The following is a 24,004-nucleotide window of genomic DNA, read 5'->3' on the forward strand; positions in this document are numbered from 1 at the left end:
GGTCACCGGTGTGACCCGCTGGTGGGACAGCAGCCTGATGGAGCAGATGAAGCCCTTGCCGCACTGGGCACAGGTGTAGGGGTGCTTGCCGGTGTGGGTGCGTTGGTGCCTATACAGGTTGGAGGACTGGGTGAAGCCCTTGCCGCACTGGGCACAGGTGAAGGGGCGCTCGCTGGTGTGTGTGCGCTGGTGCTTCTGCAGGCTGCTGGAATTGGTGAAGCCCTTGCCGCAAAGGGCGCAGGTGTACTCGCCGGTGTGGTGGCGCTGGTGCGTCAGCAGGTTGGGGGGACTGGGTGAAGCCCTTGCCACACTGGGCGCAGGTGTAGGGGCGTTCGCCGTGTGGGTGCGCTGGTGCAAACCAGCAGCGTGGCGGAGCAGGTGAAGCCCTTTCCACAACTGGGCGCAGGTGAAGGGGCGTTCGCCAGTGTGGGTGAGCTGGTGCCCTCTGCAGGCTGCCATACTGGGTGAAGCCCTTGCCGCACTGGGCGCAGGTGTAGGGGCGCTCGCCGTGTGGGTGCGCTGGTGAACCAGCAAGGCGCCAGAGTTGGTGAAGCCCTTGCCGCACTGGGCGCAGGTGTAGGGGCGCTCGCCGTGTGGGTGCGCTGGTGATTTTGCAGGCCGCTGTACTGGGTGAAGCCCTTGCCCGCAGTCGCTACAGGTGTAGGGGCCGCTCGCTGGTGTGCACGTGCCTGTTGCAACCTTCAGTTCCCTGGACGACTTGAAGCCTTTGCCGCAGTCGGAGCAGGTGAAGGGCCGCTCACTGCTGTGCACCCGCTGGTGCACCCACAGCACCGACATTCGGGCAAAGCTTTTGCCGCAGGTGGGGCAGACATGGGGCTTCTCGCCCGTGTGCAACTGCCGGTGCTGCCGTAGCCTAGACAACAAGGCAAAGTTCTTGCCACATGTGGAGCAGCCATAGTCCTTCTCGCCCGTGTGCAACCGCCGGTGGGTCTCCAGGACATCCGCCGTCTTGAAACTCTTGCCGCAGTCCGAGCAGTCGAAGGGCCGTTCTCCCGTGTGCACCCGCCAGTGGGCCTCCAGCTCGCTCGGGCTCCGGCAGGCCTTGCCACACACGTCACACTCATAACGCTTCTCCTTGTTGTGCCCCGTCATCTGGTCCTCCATCGAAGCTCAGACCCTCGAAGCTCAGCCCGCACACCGAGCAGATGGGGGGCTCACCGGCACCCTGGCCGCCCTCAATGGCCGCTCACGTCCCCGACTCTCCGTCCACAGCAACGGCTCCTAAACCCTGCAGGAGGGGAACACAGAGGGTCAACAAGCTGGCAAACAGGACATTACTAGCACATATTGAGTGTGTTCATGGCGGAGGAAACAGATGCTGCCTCACCGCCAGAGACCCGGGCTCGATCCTGACTACGGGTGCTGTCTGTGCGGAGTTTGTACGTTCTCCCTTTGACCTGCGTGGGTTTTTACTTCTGGGTTTTTTCCGGTTTCCTCCAACATTTCAAAGACGTTCAGGGTTGTAGATGAATCGGCCTCCACAAAATTGCTGAATTGTCCTTAATGTGCGTGGGATAGTGCTAGTGTACGGGGTGATCGCTGGTCGGCACGGACTCCGTGGGCCGAAAGGCCTGTTGTTTCCGCGCTGCATCTCTAAACTAAACTAAACCAAAGGGTGTCGACCCAAAACGCCACCCATTCCTACTCTCCACAGATGCTGCCTGACCCGCTGAGTTACTCCAGCACTTTGTGTCTATCTTCTCCACAGATGCTGCCTGACCCGCTGAGTTACTCCAGCACTTTGTGTCTATCTTCTCCACAGATGCTGCCTGACCCGCTGAGTTACTCCAGCACTTTGTGTCTATCTTCTCCACAGATGCTGCCTGACCCGCTGAGTTACTCCAGCACTTTGCCATAAAGTGATACAGCATTGGAAAGAGGCCCTTCGGCCCAACTCGTACCCGAATGGCATCTACTCCTGCACCTATTGTCTATGTTTCTATTAAAGCCACATTTGCAGATTCTACCTCCAGAACGGCCCAAAATCGCTGATAAACAGCCACTGACAGCCAGCACATCCAGTGAGTGCTAACCAGTTGCTAACTAACGGTTAACCCGCCTTAACTAGCGATAAATCCCATTTGTGTGTGTTTTCACCATTTTAGCACCAAACCGGCCCCAAATCGCTGCTAAACGGGTCAGCGTCGGCCAACACGTCTAGTGAACGGTAACCAGCCGCTAACCAGCGGTTAACCAGCCCTAACTAGCGATATTAGGCGATAAAAGCCACATTTGACTACATTGGGAGTTTCAACCCCAGAACTGCCCCAAATCGATGCTAAACTGATCAGCGGCGGCCAACACGTGTGGTGAGCGTTAACCAACTACTAACCAGTGGTTAACCCGCCCTAACTAGCGATAAATGTCACATTTGACCACATTGGGAGATTAAACCCTAGAACGGCTCCAAATCGCCGCTAAACGGGCCAGGGAGGGTTAACACGTTTAGTGATCGTTAACCAGTTGCTAACCAGCGGTTAACCAGCCCTAACTAGCGATATTAGGCGATAAAAGCCACATTTGGCTGCATTTGACCACATTGGGAGATTCAACCCCCAGAACGGCCCCAAATCGCGGCTAAACTGGTCAGCGACGGCCAACACGTGTGGTCAGCGCTAACCAGCCGCTAACTAGCGGTTAACCCGCCTTAACTAGCGATAAATCCGCCGTTTCCCGGGTTATTGGCGGCCGGAAGTTGCGGATCCCGCTCCCGCCGCCCCCTGGGGTTCCGCGCGGGGTTGGTTCCCGGGGCCGTTTCCGGGCGGAAAAGGGGATGAAAAAGAGAGAAAAAGGAGAGAAAAGGAGAGAAAGACTCAACTCCAGCAGAGAAGCGACAAGATGGCGGCGGCGGGAGGAGCAGGAGGGGGCGGGGCCACGTCACTGCGTCTGCGCGTACCTGCCTAAAACGTCACCGCGTATGTGGCCGGACGTCATCGCGCGGAGGGGTAGAACGTCACCGGGCCCGGCCCTCCGAAGAAGTGCCCTGATCAAAGATGGCCGCCGCCTCTCCCTGGGCTTCAATGGAGATGACTGCCAGTATCAAAGATGACCGCCACACCCTGGGATGCATTCACATAGACCTCAATCGAGAAGACTGCCTTGATCAAAGATGGCCGCGGACCGCCCTCATAGACTTCAATGGAAGACGTGCCTTTACCAAAGATGGCCGCCCCCCGGGATTCATTCTCATTAACTCCAATGGAGACAACTGCCAGTAGCAAAAATGGCCGCCGCCGCCGCCGCCGCCCCCCGGGGCCTCAATCCCCCCCTCATTGACTTCAATGGGGAAGTTCCTTTAACAAAGATGGCCGCCGCCGCCCTGGGCTTCACCCATTGACTTCAATGAAGTGCCTTGATCAAAGATGGCCACCTCACTCTGGGCTTCACTCCCACTGACTTCAATGTAGTGGAGAAGTGCCTTGATCAAAGATGGCCACCCCGGGCTTCACCTCCCATTGACTTCAATGGAGTGGGGAAGTGCCTTGATCAAAGATGGCCACCTCCCCCTGGGCTTCACTCCCATTGACTTCAATGGAGACCGAAGATTCAATTCAATTCAACTTCAGATTCAACTTTAATTGTCATTGTCAGTGTACGGTACAGAGACAACGAAATGCAGTTAGCAACGGAGAGACCTGTAGCGCCGGTGGCGGGGAGAGGGAAGGGGAGACAGAGAGAAGGGGGAGAGATAGTTTGGATTAGAAACAGAAACATAGACAACAGGTGCAGGAGTAGAGGCCATTCGGCCCTTCGAGCCTGCACCATTCGCCATTCAATATGATCATGGCTGATCATCCAACTCAGTATCCTGTACCTGCCTTCTCTCCATACCCCCTGATCCCTTTAACCACAAGGGCCACATCTAACTCCCTCTTAAATATAGCCAATGAACTGTGGCCTCAACTACCTTCTGTGGCAGAGAATTCCACAGATTCACCACTCTCTGTGTGTGGGGGAAAAAAATGTTTTCCTCATCTCGGTCCTAAAAGATTTCCCCCTTATCCTTAAACTGTGACCCCTTGTTGCGGACTTCCCCAACATCGGGAACAATCTTCCTGCATCTAAGCCTGTCCAACCCCTGAAGAAATTTGTACGATTCTATAAGATCCCCCCCTCAATCTTCTAAATTCTAGCGAGTACAAGACGAGTCTATCCAGTCTTTCTTCATATGAAAGTCCTGACATCCCAGGAATCAGTCTGGTGAACCTTCTCTGTACTCCCTCTATGGCAAGGATGTCTTTCCTCAGATTAGGAGACCAAAACTGTACACAATACTCCAGGTGTGGTCTCACCAAGACCCTGTACAACTGCAGTAGAACCTCCCTGCTCTTATACTGAAAATACAAGCCTCAACTACCTTCTGTGGCTTATGTTCATAACATGGAATAAATAACAAAACACACACTTGACACAAATTTAACATCCACCGCAGTGAGTCCACCCGGCACCTCCTCACTGTGATGGAAGGAAGGTAAAAAGTCCCAAAGTCTCTGTCTCTTCCCTCTGCCCCGAGGCGATCCAGGCCTCCGATGTTGTGACCGGTGGCTCGAGGTCGGTCCCAGTCGGAGGCCGCCAGCTCCGCCATTAGGCCTCAGCGCAGACGGACACGGACACGGCAACGGCGATCCGATGCTGATAGTGATTTAATAAACGTGTGTTGTATCTTAATGTGTGCTCGAGTGATACAATCGATAGCGGGGTGCCGGAGGATGGAGATGGCTGCCCTCTCTACTCCCCCCACCTCTCTCTCTCTCCCCCCCTCTCTCTCTCCCCCCTCTCTCTCCCCCCTTTCTCTCTCCTCCCTTTCTCTCTCTCTAACCCCATCTTTCTCTCTCCCCTCTCTCCTTCCCCCCTCTCTCTCTCTCCCCCCTCTCTCTCTTCCCCTCTCTCTCTTCCCCTCTCACTCTCCCCCCTTTCTCCCCCTCACTCTCCTCCCTCTCTCTCTCTAACCCTCTTTCTCTCTCCCTTCTCTCCCCTCTCTCTCTTCCTCGCTCTCCCTTTCCCCCCTCTCTCTCCCCTCTATCTCTACCCCTCTCTCTCTCTCCCCTCTCTCTTCCCCCTCTCTCTCTCCCCTCTCTCTCTTTCTCTCTCCCCATCTCTCTCTCTCCCCTCTCTCTCTCCCCCCTCTCTCTCTCACTCCCCTCTCTCCCCCTCTCTCCCCTCTCTCTCTCTCTGCCCCACTCTCTCTCTACCCGTCTCTCTCTTCCCTCTCTCCCCCCTCTCTCTCTCCCCCCTTCTCTCTCCCCTTCTGTATCTACATCTCTCTCTCTCCCTCTCTCCCTCTCTCTCCCCCTCTCTCCCTCTCTCTCTCCCTCTCTCTCCCCCCCTCTCTCTCCCTCCCCTCTCTCTCTCCCCCTCTCTCTCTTCCCCTCTCTCTCTCCCCACTCTCTCTCTTCCCCCCTTTCTCTCTTCCCCCTCTCTCTTCCATAATATAATACGACAGAGGGTGCGTCATTTTTCAAGATAATTTTTATTGAGCAGAGGGGGAGAGGGAAACACAGAGAGAGAGAGATACAGCGCGTAAACAGGCCCTTCCTTCAGCCTAACTTGCCCACCCCGACCAACATGCCCCATCTACACTAGTCCCACCCCGACCAACATGCCCCATCTACACTAGTCCCCACCCGACCAACATGCCCCATCTACACTAGTCCCACCCCGACCAACATGCCCCATCTACACTAGTCCCACCCCGACCAACATGCCCCATCTACACTAGTCCCACCCCGACCAACGTGCCCCATCTACACTAGTCCCACCCCGACCAACATGCCCCATCTACACTAGTCCCACCCCGACCAACATGCCCCATCTACACTAGTCCCACCCCGACCAACATGCCCCATCTACACTAGTCCCACCCCGACCAACATGCCCCATCTACACTAGTCCCACCCCGACCAACATGCCCCATCTACACTAGTCCCACCCCGACCAACATGCCCCATCTACACTAGTCCCACCCCGACCAACCTGCCCCATCTACACTAGTCCCACCCCGACCAACATGCCCCATCTACACTAGTCCCACCCCGACCAACATGCCCCATCTACACTAGTCCCACCCCGACCAACATGCCCCATCTACACTAGTCCCACCCCGACCAACATGCCCCATCTACACTAGTCCCACCCCGACCAACATGCCCCATCCACACTAGTCCCCCTCTATGGCAAGAATGTCTTTCCTCAGATTAGGAGACCAAAACTGTACGCAATACTCCAGGTGTGGTCTCACCAAGACCCTGTACAACTGCAGTAGAACCTCCCTGCTCCTAGACTCAAATCCTTTTGCTATGAATGCTAACATACCATTGGCTTTCTTCACTGCCTGCTGCACCTGCATGCCTACTTTCAATGACTGGTGTACCATGACACCCAGGTCTCGTTGCATCTCCCCTTTTCCTAATCGGCCACCATTTAGATAATAGTCTACTTTCCTGTTTTTGCCACCAAAGTGGATAACCTCACATTTATCCACATTATACTGCATCTGCCATGCATTTGCCCACTCACCCAGCCTATCCAAGTCACCTTGAAGCCTCAATGTTGGATGGGAATTCTTTTCGGGATCAACAAACTGCCGGGAATTCCCAGCTGTGAGCTACTGGGAATTCTCTGTAGGAATCTGGGAATTTTCTGATGGGAATACTGAGCTGGGAAAGCTGTGCGGAGATCTTGGGAAATCCCGGCTGGGAATTCTTTGCTGGGAATTCTTTGCCAGGTTCCACTGGGAATCCTCCCTCCTGGGATTCCGCGCTGGGATCTACAGGGAACGTGTTGTTGGGATTTGCTGTTGAAGCCACCCACCGCTTATTTTTAAACTAAAGGTCTCTCCCTCTCATTCTCTCTCTCATTCTCCCTCTCTCTCTCATTCTCCCTCTCTCTCTCATTCTCCCTCTCTCTCTCATTCTCTCTCTCATTCTCTCTCTCTCATTCTCCCTCTCTCATTCTCTCTCTCTCATTCTTTCTCTCTTTCTCTCTCTCTCATTCTCTCTCTCTCTTTCTCTCTCTCTCTCACTCTCCCTCTCTCATTCTCCCTCTCTCTCTCTCTCATTCTCCCTCTCATTCTCTCTCTCTCTCATTCTCCCTCTCTCATTCTCCCTCTCTTTCTCCCTCTCTCTCTTTCTCTCATTCTCTCTCTCATTCTCCCTCTCTCATTCTCCCTCTCTCATTCTCCCTCTCTCTCTCTTTCCTCTCTGTCTCTCAATTCAATTTTCTATTTTTCAATTTATAATACTTCATTTGCATGATAAAAAACACATTGTTATTATTGCCAAAGTATAAAACATGACATCGAGCCCGTGGAAAGCAGCTGTTTAGCATCTGGGGCAAAGTCGGCAGAGGTCGTGAGTGAGGTCGTGAAGGTGGGACAGGCCCTTGTGTTGTTACTTGCTCTCCCTCCCCCTCCCCCTCTCCCTCTCCCCCTCCCTCCCCCCCCCCCCCCCCCCCCCCCCCCCCCCCTCTCCTCCCCCTCCCCCTCCCCCTCTCCGGGACCAAGTTCCATTGTCTTGTGTCTACCTTCTGTCTCCAGTCGCTTCTCCCGGAGAAACCCGACCGCCATCTTGTGCCGTCCTTGCTGAAGCAACTGCCGCGGGTGCGCGGTGACGTCACTGCGCCGGGGCGGGGCGGGGCCAGTGGACGTCACTGCGCCGGGCGGGGCGGGGCCAGTGGACGTCACTGCGCGGGGCGGGGCGGGGCCAGTTGGTCGTCACCAAAGATCTTTGGTCGTCACTTTGATCTATAAGATCTTTGGTCGTCACTTCGCCGGGCGGGGGCGGGGCCAGTGGACGTCACTGCGCGGGGCGGGGGCGGGGGCGAGTGGACGTCACTGCGCGCGGCAGACGAGCGGACGGTTGGACGGACGGTTGGTTCGATGCATTCAAACCCTCACCCCTCCCCCCCCCCCTCCCACACACGGCCCTCCCCCCCTCTCGCCTACTCCTGCACCTATTGTCTATGTTCCTATGTCCCCTTTGGCAGATTGTTGACCCTCTGTGTTCCCCTCCTGCAGGGCTGTGGACGGAGAGACGGAGACATCCGAGGACATTGAGGGGTGGCCAGGGTGCCGGTGAGCCCCACTCCCCCCCATCTGCTCGGTGTGCGGGCCGAGCTTCGAGGGGCTGAGCTTCGATGGAGGACCACATGACGGGGCGCAACAAGGAGAAGCGTTATGAGTGCGACGTGTGCGGCAAGGCCTGGCAGCGGCCGAGCGACCTGGAGACCCACCGGCGGGTGCACACGGGAGAACGCCCCTTCGCCTGCTCCACCTGCGGCAAGAGCTTTTCCCAGTTGCCGAGGCTGCGGGTGCACCGGCTGGTGCACAGCAGCGAGCGGCCCTTCGCCTGCCCCGACTGCGGCAAAGGCTTCAAGTTGTCCACGGACCTGAAGAGGCACCGGCTCCTGCACACGGGGGAACGCCCCTACACCTGCAGCGACTGCGGCAAGGGCTTCACCGGCACCACCAGGCTGCTGGAGCACCAGCGTGTCCACACCGGCGAGCGGCCCTACACCTGCGCCCAGTGCGGCAAGGGCTTTACCTGCTCCTCCAGCCTGCTGTCCCACCAGCAGATGCACGCCCGCGACCGGCCCTACCCCAGGCCCTTCACCTGCTCCGACTGTGGCAAGGGCTTCATGAGGGCACATGAGCTAAAGATCCACCAGCGGGTGCACACGGGCGAGAAGCCCTATGGCTGCTCCACATGCGGCAAGAGCTTCACCCAGTCGTCAGGGCTGCGGGTGCACCTGCGGGTGCACAGCAGCGAGCGGCCCTTCACCTGCTCCGACTGCGGCAAAGGCTTCAAGTCGTCCACGAACCTGAAGGTGCACAGGCGCCTGCACACGGGGGAACGCCCCTACACCTGCGGCGACTGCGGCAAGGGCTTCACCATCTCCACCAACCTGCTGGTGCACCAGCGCACCCACACCGGCGAGCGCCCCTTCTCCTGCTCCCACTGTGCCAAGTGTTTCAAGAGCGCACTGGGGCTGCGGGAGCACCTGCGGTTGCACACCGGAGAGTGACCCTTTGTGTGCGATGAGTGTGGCAAGGGTTTCACCCGCATGTCTGGCCTGTGGCAGCACATCTTTAGAAACATAGAAAATAGGTGCAGGAGGAGGCCATTTTGCCCTTCGAGCCTGCACCGCCATTCAATATGATCATGGCTGATCATCCAACTCAGTATCCTGTACCTGCCTTCTCTCCATACCCCCTGATACCTTTAGCCACAAGGGCCACATCTAACTCCCTCTTAAATATAGCCAATGAACTGTGGCCTCAACTACCTTCTGTGGCAGAGAATTCCACAGATTCACCACTCTCTGTGTGAAAAAAGTTTTTCTCATCTCGGTCCTAAAAGACTTCCCTCTTATCCTTAAATTGTGTGTGGCCCCTTGTTCTGGACTTCCCCAACATCGGGAACAATCTTCCTGCATCTAGCCTGTCCAACTCCTTAAGAATTTTGTAAGTTTCTACAAGATCCCCCCCTCAATCTTCTAAATTCTAGCGAGTACAAGCCGAGTCTATCCAGTCTTTCTTCATATGAAAGTCCTGACATCCCAGGAATCAGTCTGGTGAACCTTCTCTGTACTCCCTCTATGGCAAGAATGTGTTTCATACCGAATAGTGAAAGCCCTGGAAAGAGTGGACCTGGAGAGGATGTTTTGGTCAGAGGGTCTTGGTGAGACCACACCAAATTCTAGCAGGATCTTATAGAAACTTACAAAATTCTTAAGGGGTTGGACAGGCTAGATGCAGGAAGATTGTTCCCGATGTTGGGGAAGTCCAGAACTAGGGGTCACAGTTTAAGGATAAGAGGGAAGTCTTTTAGGACCGGGATGAGAAAATCATTTTTTACACACAGAGAGTGGTGAATCTGTGGAATTCTCTGCCACAGAAGGTAGTTGAGGCCACAGTTCATTGGCTATATTTAAGAGGGAGTTAGATGTGGCCCTTGTGGCTAAAGGGATCAGGGGGTATGGAGAGAAGGCAGGTACGGGATACTGAGTTGGATGATCAGCCATGATCATATTGAATGGCGGTGCAGGCTCGAAGGGCCGAATGGCCTACTCCTGCACCTATGTTCTATGTTTCTATGAAATACCCAAGCTTGTCTCCTCACTACATTTACTGCTGGGTCCAGTCGCAAATCTGAGTTTTTGAGTGCTCTGTGCAAGGCATTCATTGATGCTGGAATTCCACTGTGGAAATTGGAAAACAAATCTCTCAGAGGTTTTTTAGAGAAATACACAGAGGAACATATACTGAGTGAGTCATTACGGAAAAACTATGTTGACAGCAACTTCAACATTGTTGTGCAGAAAATTAGAGATGAAGTTGCATGCAACAAAATATGCATCTCAAAAGGGGAGACAATGCTGTGGGGAGATATGTTGCCAATGTGGTCATCGGTACAATGGAGGCAGGTCATCCATCAAAGGAGTATTTGTTGACATCGGAAGTATTGGAGGTCAAACAGCTCAACTATTGCTCAGTTGTTTACATTTTCACTTGCTGTACTTTGGCCAGAAGGTATAAAACACGAGAATGTTCTTCTGTTTGTGACAGTTTTATTCCCCTAAATGTTGCATTTGACATGCTTAGCTCAAGGACTTCATAGAATTGCCAAGCACTTCTACTCAGCGGCTGTGGAAAGCATCTTGTCCGGAAACATTACAATCTGGTTTGGGAATTGCTCTGCCCAGGACAAGAAGGCTCTGCAGAGAGTAGTGTGCGTTCGGCCGAACAAACGCACTATGGGAACTTCACTCGCCCCCCTGCAGGAACTATACATCAGGAGGTGCAACTCCCGAGCCAATAAGATCATGGGAGACCCCTTCCACCCCTGCAACGGACTGTTCCGGCTGCTACGGTCAGGCAAACGCCTCCGTTGCCATGCGGTGAGAACGGAGAGGTTGAGAAGGAGTTTCTTCCCAGAGGCCATTCGGACTGTAAACTCCTATCTCACTAGGGACTAACTTTTACTGGACCACTCTACTGCTTTTTTTAAATTGCTGGTTTTTCCCCTTTTTCCTTCCGCCCACAATATTTAATATGTAAAAGAATATGTGATTCTGTTCGTAGTTTGTTTGTTTGTCTTTTTGCACAAAGTCCGCGAGCATTGCCACTTTTCATTTCACTGCACTATGTGTATGTGACGAATACGCTTGACTTGACTTGACACATATGTAGCTTGTTTCCAAATGTCGATCGCCTAGTTTCCAATGTCAAGAAAATCTTCCTCAAAGCACCGTCACGTGTGCAGTTGTTCAAGGAAATGGCGCCCGAGATTCCGCAACGTCCTCAGCCCATTTTTGACTAGGTGGGGTACATAGCTCTCTGCTGTACTCCACAATGCTGCAAATTTTGAAAAGATAAAATAAATCGTCATCTGTTTTGAAGGAGAAGAATCTGCTGCAGTCAGGATCGTCATTGAAATCATGCAGAAAAAGTCCCTCCACCGCGATCTTGTGTTTATTGCTTCCAATTTTGCGAACTTTCCCTTGAGAAACGTGGCGAAACATTAGTCAATAACTTACAGGTTTTCAACAAAGTAACTGACGATATTCGTAAAGTTCCTGGCGATGGAGGTAACGACATCCAAGGAAAATGTGAGAGTGATTTTAGCTAACAAAGATCTTGAAGAAATACAAAACATAGCTAAAGTTCTCAAAGGTAGTTGTAATGCCCAAGATGCCGACTTGAATATAGAGTCTGTAGCTTGTTTCGGGTATGCACCAGTGACCTCAGCTGGGGTAGAAAGAAGATTTCCACAAATGAAGCATATTCTGTCTGACAGACAGCATAGTTTAACACCAGATAATTTGAAAAAAATGCTTGTGAATTATGTGCAACCAGTCATTTTTTAAATTTTTTTTTGTGTATGTGTGTGGGGGGGAAACTTTTAAAATCTATCCCCTGCACGGAGAACCCGACCTTTTCCCTGTCGGGTCTCCGTTGTCGTTGGGGCCGAGCAACGTGGAGCGGCCTCCGGCAGGAACGACCTGGGGCTCCAGTCACGGAGCCTGCGGACCTACTCACCATCGCGGAGCTGGCCGAGTTCGGAGCGGGTGGAGCTGTGGTGGCGCTCGGCTGCTGCGACCTGACCCCGGAGTTTCGGAGGCTCCAACCGCAGGTCTGGTGGACAGTGACACCGGGAGCCCGCGGGTCCCTGCTGGGAGACCGCTTTTCGGGGCTTCCGCAACGGCGACTTCTCCCGCCCGAGTTACGGGGTTGAAGAGTACCTGGAGCGGGGCCTTTCATCATCGCCCGGCGCGGCTTGGAATGGCTGCGGGACTTTGCTAGCGCACGCCGGGGGCTCCAACAACAAGACCCGGAGCGCGGCCTTGCATCACCCGGCGCGGCGTTAATGGCCGCGGGACAATTACCATCGCCCGACGGGGGCTTTGACTCTGACATCGGGAGGGGAATGGGGAGTGCAGGGGAGAGATAAGTCTTTGCCTTCCATCACAGCGAGGAGGAGATGCGCTGTGATGGATGTTTGTGTAAATTGTGTTGTGTCTTGGTTCTTTCTTGTGTGTATGACTGCAGAAACAACATTTCGTTGGAACCTCAATGGGGTTCAAATGACAAATAAATTGTATTGTATTGTATTGAAATCATGCAGAAAAAGTCCCTCCACCGCGATCTTGTGTTTATTGCTTCCAATTTTGCAAACTTCCCACAAGCTATCACTTCCCTTGAGAAACGTGGCGAAAACATTAGTCAATAACTTACAGGTTTTCAACAAAGTAACTGACGATATTCGTAAAGTTCCTGGCGATGGAGGCAACGACATCCAAGGAAAATGTGAGAGTGATTTTAGCTAACAAAGATCTTGAAGAAATACAAAACATAGCTAAAGTTCTCAAAGGTAGTTGTAATGCCCAAGATGCCGACTTGAATATGGAGTCTGTAGCTTGTTTCGGGTATGCACCAGTGACCTCAGCTGGGGTAGAAAGAAGTTTTTCACAAATGAAGCATATTCTGTCTGACAGACCGCATAGTTTAACACCAGATAATTTGAAATCAATGCTTGTAAATTATGTGCAACCAGTCATTTAATGTAGTGTGCCTTTATATTATAGTTTTAAACCATATTTTGGTGGTGGAAATAAATGCATTTTTTGTGCCTTTTTTATAATTTTATTTTACCTTTTTGCCTGCATGTTTCAGAGTTATTTTAGTGCCTAAACATGCTGGCTCTATTTATCATTAATGTTTTATTATTATTAATGTGTAGTGTTTTCTGAGTCATTCGTAACTGTCACTGTATAGAAACATAGACAATAGGTGCAGGAGTAGAGGCCATTCGGCCCTTCGAGCCTGCACCGCCATTCAATATGATCATGGCTGATCATCCAACTCAGTATCCTGTACCTGCCTTCTCTCCATACCCCCTGATCCCTTTAGCCACAAGGGCCACATCTAACTCCCTCTTAAATATAGCCAATGAACTGTGGCCTCAACTACCTTCTGTGGCAGAGAATTCCACAGATTCACCACTCTCTGTGTGTGAAAAAAAATGTTTTTCTCATCTCGGTCCGAAAAGATTTCCCCCTTATCCTTAAACTGTGTGTGTGGCCCCTTGTTCTGGACTTCCCCAACATCGGGAACAATCTTCCTGCATCTAGCCTGTCCAACCCCTTAAGAATTTTGCAAGTTTCTATAAGATCCCCCCCTCAATCTTCTAAATTCTAGCGAGTACAAGCCGAGTCTATCCAGTCTTTCTTCATATGAAAGTCCTGCCATCCCAGGAATCAGTCTGGTGAACCTTCTCTGTACTCCCTCTATGGCAAGAATGTCCTTCCTCAGATTAGGAGACCAAAACTGTACGCAATACTCCAGGTGTGGTCTCACCAAGACCCTGTACAACTGCAGTAGAACCTCCCTGCTCCTATACTCAAATCCTTTTGCAATGAATGCTAACATACCATTCGCCTTCTTCACTGCCTGCTGCACCTGCATGCCTACTTTTAATGACTGGTGTACCATGACACCCAGGTCTCGTTGCATCTCCCACAAGTATGTCATGTTGTTACTTGTGGGCGGAGCACCAAGGCAAATTCCTTGTATGTGAATACTTGGCCAATAAACTTGCTTTACTTGCTTACTGTCCTGGGTCTCCTCCATTGCCCGAGTGAGGTGACGCCCAAACTGGAGAAACAGCAGGGTCAAGACCCGACACGTCACCTGTCCATTCCCCTCCAAAGTGCCAGTATAACGACAAAGGTTCACCTGCATCTCCTCCAACCTCATCTACTGCATCCGCTGCTCTAGATGTCAGCCGATCTACCTCGGTGAGACCAAGCTCAGGCTAGGCGATCGTTTCGCCGAACACCTCCGCTCGGTCCGCAAGAACCAACCTGACCTCCCGGTGGCTCAGCACTTCAACTCCCCCTCCCATTCCCCGTCCGACCTCTCTGTCCTGGGTCTCCTCCATGGCCAGAGCGAGCAACACCGGAAATTGGAGGAACAGCACCTCATATTCCGCTTGAGCAGCCTGCACCCTAGCAGCATGAACATTGAATTCTCCCAATTTTGTTAGCCCTTGCTGTCTCCTCCACTTCCTATCTCTCCCTCAGTCCTCGAACTCCTCCTCCTCCTTTTTCCTTTCTTCTCCCCGCCACCCCCCATCTGTCTGAAGAAGGGTTTCGGCCCGAAACGTTGCCTATTTCCTTCGCTCCATAGATGCTGCTGCACCCGCTGAGTTTCTCCAGCATTTTTGTGTACCTGCCAGTATAACTCAGCAGGTCGGCCATCGGTGGGTGGGAAACGGATGGAGAAGTGTTCCTAATATAATTCCTCCTTGGCCCTGTCGAGGAGCAGACATTCAACAGTACCAGCATCTTCTCATTCATAGAAACATAGAAAGTAGGCCATTCGGCCCCTCGAGCCTGCACCGCCATTCAATATGATCATGGCTGATCATCCAACTCAGTATCCTGTACCTGCCTTCTCTCCATACCCCCTGATCCCTTTAGCCACAAGGGCCACATCTAACTCCCTCTTAAATATAGCCAATGAACTGTGGCCTCAACTACCTTCTGTGGCAGAGAATTCCACAGATTCACCACTCTCTGTGTGTGAAAAAAAATGTTTTTCTCATCTCGGTCCTAAAAGATTTCCCCCTTATCCTTAAACTGTGTGTGTGGCCCCTTGTTCTGGACTTCCCCAACATCGGGAACAATCTTCCTGCATCTAGCCTGTCCAACCCCTTAAGAATTTTGTAAGTTTCTATAAGATCCCCCCTCAATCTTCTAAATTCTAGCGAGTACAAGCCGAGTCTATCCAGTCTTTCTTCATATGAAAGTCCTGACATCCCAGGAATCAGTCTGGTGAACCTTCTCTGTACTCCCTCTATGGCAAGAATGTCTTTCCTCAGATTAGGAGACCAAAACTGTATGCAATACTCCAGGTGTGGTCTCACCAAGACCCTGTACAACTGCAGTAGAACCTCCCTGCTCCTATACTCAAATCCTCTACGGCAAGAATGTCTTTCCTCAGATTAGGAGACCAAAACTGTACGCAATACTCCAGGTGTGGTCTCACCAAGACCCTGTACAACTGCAGTAGAACCTCCCTGCTCCTATATATGATGAAGGCAGAGAATGTTATTGTCCCAGTTATTGTCAAAGTCAGATCCATTACAGGCAAGCAAGGAGTGAATGTTTAACGGGGTGATCTGGTGGCCACTGAGCTTCGATAACGATGAGAAGGCCTACCGGGAGGAGGTGGCTGATCGGGCACTCTGGTGTCAGGACAACAGCCTCCTCTCGAATATGATAAAAAAAACTAAGGAGCTGATCGTGGACTTTAGGAGGGCACATCATCCGAGGACGTACACACCATTGAAGATAAATGGGGATACTGTGGATAGGGTGAGCTGCTTTACGTACCTGGGAGTCCACATCTCCGAGGATCTGACATGGACATCACACGCTGCAGCACTCGTGAGTAAGGCAAGGCAGCGCCTTTACCACCTCAGGCAATTGAGGAAATTCAGAGTGTCTCCGAGGATCCTCCAGTGCTTCTACTCGGCGGCTGTGGAAAGCACCTTGTTCGGAAATATCACGATTTGGTTTGGGAATTGCTCTGCCCAGGACAAGAAGGCTCTGCAGAGATCAGTGCGTTCGGCCGAATGTACTATGGGAACTTCACTCTTTATTTATTTTATTTATTAAATAGGTGCAGGAGTAGAGGCCATTCGGCCCTTCGAGCCTGCACCATTCGCCATTCAATATGATCATGGCTGATCATCCAACTCAGTATCCCGTACCTGCCTTCTCTCCATACACCCTGATCCCTTTAGCCACAAGGGCCACATCTAACTCCCTCTTAAATATAGCCAATGAACTGTGGCCTCGACTACCTTCTGTGGCAGAGAATTCCGCAGATTCACCACTCTCTGTGTGTGAAAAATGTTTTTCTCATCTCGGTCCTAAAAGATTTCCCCCTTATCCTTAAACTGTGTGTGGCCCCTTGTTCTGGACTTCCCCAACATCGGGAACAATCTTCCTGCATCTAGCCTGTCCGACCCCTTAAGAATTTTGTAAGTTTCTATAAGATCCCCCCTCAATCTCCTAAATTCTAGCGAGTACAAGCCGAGTCTATCCAGTCTTTCTTCATATGAAAGTCCCGACATCCCAGGAATCAGTCTGGTGAACCTTCTCTGTACTCCCTCTATGGCAAGAATGTCCTTCCTCAGATTAGGAGACCAAAACTGTACGCAATACTCCAGGTGTGGTCTCACCAAGACCCTGTACAACTGCAGTAGAACCTCCCAGCTCCTAGACTCAAATCCTCTATGGCAAGAATGTCTTTCCTCAGATTAGGAGACCAAAACTGTACGCAATACTCCAGGTGTGGTCTCACCAAGACCCTGTACAACTGCAGTAGAACCTCCCTGCTCCGATACTCAAATCCTCTATGGCAAGAATGTCTTTCCTCAGATTAGGAGACCAAAACTGTACGCAATACTCCAGGTGTGGTCTCACCAAGACCCTGTACAACTGCAGTAGAACCTCCCTGCTCCTAGACTCAAATCCTCTGCAGGAACTATACATCAGAAGGTGCAGATCCAGAGCTAGCTACATTATGGGGGACCCCTTCCACCCCAGTAACGGACTCTTCCAGCTGCTACTGTCAGGCAAACGCCTCCGCTGTCATGCTGTGAAAACGGAGAGGATGAGAAGGAGTTTCTTACCAGAGGCCATTAGGACTGTAAACTCCTATCTCACTAGGGGCTAACTGTACAGTACCGATTTACTGTTGGGTGATGTCTTTTTTAAATTGCTGTTTTTTCTTTTTTGACTCCCGCAAATAGTTAATATGTGAATATGTGATTCTGTTCAATTCTGTTTTGTAGTGGGGTTTTTTTTTTGCACAATCCGCGAGCATTGCCCCTTTTCATTTCACTGCACATCTCGTATGTGTATGTGGCGAATAGACTTGACTTAGAGGGAGTGCAGAGAAGGTTCACCAGACTGATTCCTGGGATGGCAGGACTTTCATATGAAGAAAGACTGGATAGACTCGGCTTGTACTCGCTAGAATTTAGAAGATTGAGGGGGGGATCTTATAGAAACTTGCAAAATTCTTAAGGGGTTGGACAGGCTAGATGCAGGAAGATTGTTCCCGATGTTGGGGAAGTCCAGAACAAGGGGCCACACACACAGTTTAAGGATAAGGGGGAAATCTTTTCGGACCGAGATGAGAAAAACATTTTTTTTTCACACACAGAGAGTGGTGAATCTGTGGAATTCTCTGCCATAGATGATTTGAGTCTAGGAGCAGGGAGGTTCTACTGCAGTTGTACAGGGTCTTGGTGAGACCACACCTGGAGTATTGCGTACAGTTTTGGTCTCCTAATCTGAGGAAAGACATTCTTGCCATAGAGGATTTGAGTATAGGAGCAGGTAGGTTCTACTGCAGTTGTACAGGGTCTTGGTGAGACCACACCTGGAGTATTGCGTACAGTTTTGGTCTCCTAATCTGAGGAAGGACATTCTTGCCATAGAGGGAGTACAGAGAAGGTTCACCAGACTGATTCCTGGGATGGCAGGACTTTCATATGAAGAAAGACTGGATAGACTCGGCTTGTACTCGCTAGAATTTAGAAGATTGAGGGGGGATCTTATAGAAACGTACAAAATTCTTAAGGGGTTGGACAGGCTAGATGCAGGAAGATTGTTCCCGATGTTGGGGAAGTCCAGGACAAGGGGTCACAGTTTAGACACATAGAAACATAGAAAATAGGTGCAGGAGTAGAGGCCATTCGGCCCTTCGAGCCTACACCGCCATTCAATATGATCATGGCTGATCATCCAACTCAGTATCCTGTACCTGCCTTCTCTCCATACCCCCTGATCCCTTTAACCACATCTAACTCCCTCTTAAATATAGCCAATGAACTGTGGCCTCAACTACCTTCTGTGGCAGAGAATTCCACAGATTCACCACTCTCTGTGTAAAAGGATAAGGGGGAAATCTTTTAGGACCGAGATGAGAAAAACATTTTTCACGCACAGAGAGTGTTGAATCTGTGGAATTCTCTGCCACAGAAGGTAGTTGAGGCCACAGTTCATTGGCTATATTTAAGAGGAAGTTAGATGTGGCCCTTGTGGCTAAAGGGATCAGGGGGTATGGAGAGAAGGCAGGTACAGGATACTGAGTTGGATGATCAGCCATGATCATATTGAATTGCGGTGCAGGCTCAAAGGGCCGAATGGCCTCTACTCCTGCACCTATTTCCTATGTTTTTCCTGGTTCTGGACTCCCTCAACATCGGGAACATGTTTCCTGCCTCTAGCGTGTCCAATATATGTTTCAATGAGATACCCTCTCATCCTTCTAAACTCCACAGAGTGTACAAGCCCAGCCGCTCCATTCTCTCAGCATATGACAGTCCCGCCATCCCGGGAATTAACCTGGTGAACCTACGCTGGGCTCCCTCAATAGCAAGAATGTCCTTCCTCAAATTAGGGGACCAAAACTGCACACAATACTCCAGGTGTGGTCTCACCAGGGCCCTGTACAACTGCAGAAGGACCTCTTTGCTCCTGTACTCAACTCCCCTTGTTATGAAGGCCAACAGGCCAAAACTGCACACAATACTCCAGGTGTGGTCTCACCAGGGCCCTGTACAACTGCAGAAGGACCTCTTTGCTCCTATATTCGACTCCTCTTGTTATGAAGGCCAACATGCCATTTGCTTTCTTTACTGCCTGCTGTACCTGCATGCTTACTTTCATAGACTGGTGTACAAGGACCCCCCAGATTCTGTTGTACTTCCCCTTTTCCCAGCTTTAGTTTAGTTCGGAGGCACAGTGAAAAGCTTTGTTGTGGCGTTCTCTCCAGTCGGTGGAAAGACTACACACGATCACAATCGAGCCGTCCACAGTGTACAGATACAGGACAAAGGGAGAGAAACATAGAAACATAGACAATAGGTGCAGGAGTAGAGGCCATTCGGCCCTTCGAGCCTGCACCGCCATTCAATATGATCATGGCTGATCATCCAACTCAGTATCCTGTACCTGCCTTCTCTCCATACCCCCTGATCCCTTCAGCCACAAAGGCCACATCTAGCTCCCTCTTAAATATAGCCAATGAACTGTGTGGCCTCAACTACCTTCTGTGGCAGAGAATTCCACAGATTCACCACTCTCTGTGTGTGAAAAACAAATGTTTTTCTCATCTCGGTCCTAAAAGATTTCCCTCGTGTCCTTAAACTGTGACCCCTTGTTCTGGACTTCCCCAACATCGGGAACAATCTTCCTGCATCTAGCCTGTCCAACCCCTTAAGAATTTTGTAAGTTTCTATAAGATCCCCCCCTCAATCTTCTAAATTCTAGAGAGTACAAGCCGAGTCTATCCAGTCTTTCTTCATATGAAAGTCCTGACATCCCAGGAATCAGTCTGGTGAACCTTCTCTGTACTCCCTCTATGGCAAGAATGTCTTTCCTCAGATTAGGAGACCAAAACTGTACGCAATACTCCAGGTGTGGTCTCACCAAGACCCTGTACAACTGCAGTAGAACCTCCCTGCTCCTATACTCAAATCCTTTTTCTATGAATGCTAACATACCATTGGCTTTCTTCACTGCCTGCTGCACCTGCATGCCTACTTTCAATGACTGGTGTACCATGACACCCAGGTCTCGTTGCATCTCCCCTTTTCCTAATCGGCCACCATTCAGATAATAGTCTACTTTCCTGTTTTTGCCACCAAAGTGGATAACCTCACATTTATCCACATTATACTGCATCTGCCATGCATTTGCCCACTCACCCAGCCAATCCAAGTCACCTTGCAGCCTCCTAGCATCCTCCTCACAGCTAACACTGCCCCCCAGCTTCGTGTCATCCCCAAACTTGGAGATGTTGCATTCAATTCCCTCGTCCAAATCATTAATATATATCGTAAATAGCTGGGGTCCCAGCACTGAGCCTTGCGGTACCCCACTAGTCACTGCCTGCCATTGTGAAAAGGACCCGTTTACTCCTACTCTTTGCTTCCTGTTTGCCAGCCAGTTCTCTATCCACATCAATACTGAACCCCCAATGCCGTGTGCTTTAAGTTTGTATACTAATCTCTTATGTGGGACCTTGTCGAAAGCCTTCCGGAAGTCCAGATATAACACATCCACTGGTTCTCCCTTATCCACTCTACTAGTTACATCCTCGAAAAATTCTATAAGATTCGTCAGACATGATTTACCTTTCGTAAATCCATGCTGACTTTGTCCAATGATTTCACCACTTTCCAAATGTGCTGCTATCCCATCTCATAGAGAGAGATACAGCGCGGAAACAGCCTACCGCCCTCAAACAACCTCAAGTCCTCAAACAACTTCACTGGCTTCCCATCTCCCACCGGATCACCTACAAAATCCTGATCCTCACCTACAAAGCCCTCCACCATCTGCCCCCCCCCCCCCTGACCTCCTCTCCCCCTACCGACCCTCACGGTCCCTCAGATCCCCATCAGCCGGTCTCCTCTCCATCCACAAGTCCAACCTCCGCAGTTTTGGGGACAGAGCCTTCTCCAGGGCAGCTCCCAGGCTCTGGAACTCCCTCCCCCAACTGATCCGCAATTCCCGTGTCCCTCACCATCTTCCAGTCCCGCCTCAAGACCCATCTCTTCACCTCTGCCTATCCTTAGCCCCACGTCCCCCTCCCTTTTCATCTGTGCTTGAATTGCCTCATATTGTGTTTTGTATTGAATTCTGTCTTTACTTTGTGTACTAGTCATGTCTCTACTATTTATTTCATTCCACTTACATGTTTTTCCTCTACCTGCTAAATTTTTGTAAGGTGTCCTTGAGACTCTTGAAAGGTGCCCATAAATAAAATTTATTATTATTATTATTATTATTAACTCCCCTTCCCAGATCTAGCTCGGCATTTATCTAGTTGGTGTCATGGGCCATTTTCCCCCAGATCTTCTCAAATGAATTCTCCTCGACTCTCAAGGAATCTGTCAGTTGCTCCATAGTAAAGATGCCTCCCACAATTTCTAACCCCTGTTCCTGTTTTGGACTTTTTACATGAAGCCACTGCCTGGTAATGGCCTCCTTCCCTAGTCACGCTGAACATCAATCACCCATTCACGCACTAGTTCTGTGTTTAGTTTGGCGATACATCGTGGACACAGGCCCTTCGGCCCATCGAGTCTGTGCCGACCAGCGATCGCCCTGCACACTCACTACCCCTACACACACTAGGGAGCTTACAATTCCTACCGAAGCCAATTAACCTACAAACCCGCATCTCTGGGAACGATTTATAATTGCACCAGGCCAATTAGCCTCCAAACCTGGAGTGTGGGAGGAAACTGGAGATCCCGGAGAAAGCCCACGACCGGTCCGTCGTAGAAACTCCGTACAGACAAGCGCCCATAGTCGGATCTTGGATTCTTGGTCCTGCAAATGGAATTTAAACTGGAGGGGGTACCCCATCTCCCCCCTCACCCACTCCTCTCTCCCCCTCCCCTCACCCCTCTCTCCTCCCCCTCTCCCTCTACTCCTTGCACCCCCATCCCTATCTCCCCCACCCCCCTTCCCTCTCTCCCTCCACCCCTTCCCCCCTGTCCCTCTTCCACCACTCTCCCTACCCCTGTCCCTCTTCCGCCACTCTCCCCTACCCCTCGCTCCCTACCCACTGTTCCACTTCTCTCCCCACTTCGTGTGTGTGTGTGTGTGTGTGTGTGTGTGTGTGTGTGTGTGTGTGTGTGTGTGTGTGTGTGTGTGTGTGTGTATATATGTGTGTGTGTGTGTGTGCGTGTGTGTGTCCCCCTGGTTCTGGACTCCCCCAACATCAGGGACATGTTTCCTGCCTCTAGCGTGTCCAAACCCTTGACAATCGAACTCCATTTTGTTTTCAAATGACTTCCATCTTGGTTCCAGAATGGCCATCAGTCTGTGAACTCAAACAAGCTTGTAAGACTTGGATGAAAGCCACGACCATGTCCTTAGCTGGAACAGGCAGTTCAGACAGATATCAAATATGGTGCAGTGCCCAGACAAGACTATGTCAATAGTATAAACCAAGCTTCTAAAATGTTCCCAGACTTTATTCTGCTGGGAAAATTCTCTTTTAAATTTGACTTTTCTGTTTTTCAGCAAATCTGCATTTTTAATTTACAAACCTAGCTTGCCAAATTAAACTCTTTCACCCCATCTACACTAGTCCCACCCCGACCAACATGCCCCATCTACACTAGTCCCACCCCGACCAACATGCCCCATCTACACTAGTCCCACCCCGACCAACATGCCCCATCTACACTAGTCCCACCCCGACCAACATGCCCCATCTACACTAGTCCCACCCCGACCAACATGCCCCATCTACACTAGTCCCACCCCGACCAACATGCCCCATCTACACTAGTCCCACCCCGACCGACATGCCCCATCTACACTAGTCCCACCCCGACCAACATGCCCCATCTACACTAGTCCCACCCCGACCAACATGCCCCATCTACACTAGTCCCACCCCGACCAACATGCCCCATCTACACTAGTCCCACCCCGACCAACATGCCCCATCTACACTAGTCCCACCCCGACCAACATGCCCCATCTACACTAGTCCCACCCCGACCAACGTGCCCCATCTACACTAGTCCCACCCCGACCAACGTGCCCCATCTACACTAGTCCCACCCCGACCAACGTGCCCCATCTACACTAGTCCCACCCCGACCAACGTGCCCCATCTACACTAGCCCCACCCCGACCAACATGCCCCATCTACACTAGTCCCACCACGACCAACTTGCCCCATCTACACTAGTCTCACCCCGACCAACGTGCCCCAACTACACTAGTCCCACCCCGACCAACATGCCCCAACTACACTAGTCCCACCCCGACCAACATGCCCCATCTACACTAGTCCCACCCCGACCAACATGCCCCATCGACACTAGTCCCACCCCGACCAACATGCCCCATCTACACTAGTCCCACCCCGACCAACATGCCCCATCTACACTAGTCCCACCCCACCCAACATGCCCCATCTACACTAGTCCCACCCCGACCAACATGCCCCATCTACACTAGTCCCACCCCGACCAACGTGCCCCATCTACACTAGTCCCACCCCGACCAACATGCCCCATCTACACTAGTCCCACCTGCCCGCGTTTGGCCCATATCCCTCCAAACCTGTCCTATCCATGTACCTGTCCAAGTGTCTCTTAAATGCTGGGGGGGGCGGAGGGGTGAGAGAGAGGGAGAGATGGGGAGAGAGAGAGGAGGAGAGGGGGTAGAGAGATAGAGGGAGAGAGAAAGGGAGGGAGAGAGAAAGGGAGAGAGGGAGAGACAGACAGACAGAGAGAGAGAAGATTCTTGTGAAATTTTCCTTTGAAAAAATAAAATCAAAATTATTAATTCGTCTATTTTTGTTTTGTCTTTGATGTTCGAGGCTCGTGTCTATATATTTATTGATATACTAGACCAAGTGCAGACCCGT

At 51.3% G+C, this 24,004-nt stretch overlaps 1 protein-coding gene across 1 annotated transcript in view; it reads left to right on the plus strand.

Moving 5' to 3' along the window:
* The first annotated feature begins 8,118 nt into the window (after positions 1–8,118).
* Positions 8,119–24,004, plus strand: part of LOC116970188 (zinc finger protein 239-like) — a 37,161-nt gene continuing 21,275 nt past the window's right edge. Inside the window, exon 1 of the mRNA XM_033016894.1 lies at positions 8,119–8,903. Within this exon, the coding sequence (XP_032872785.1) occupies positions 8,155–8,903 (749 nt within the window). The 5' untranslated portion in view covers positions 8,119–8,154. The remainder of the gene's footprint in view (positions 8,904–24,004) is intronic.

Source organism: Amblyraja radiata, unplaced genomic scaffold, assembly GCF_010909765.2.
Source record: "Amblyraja radiata isolate CabotCenter1 unplaced genomic scaffold, sAmbRad1.1.pri scaffold_621_ctg1, whole genome shotgun sequence".
Lineage (NCBI taxonomy): Eukaryota > Metazoa > Chordata > Chondrichthyes > Rajiformes > Rajidae > Amblyraja > Amblyraja radiata.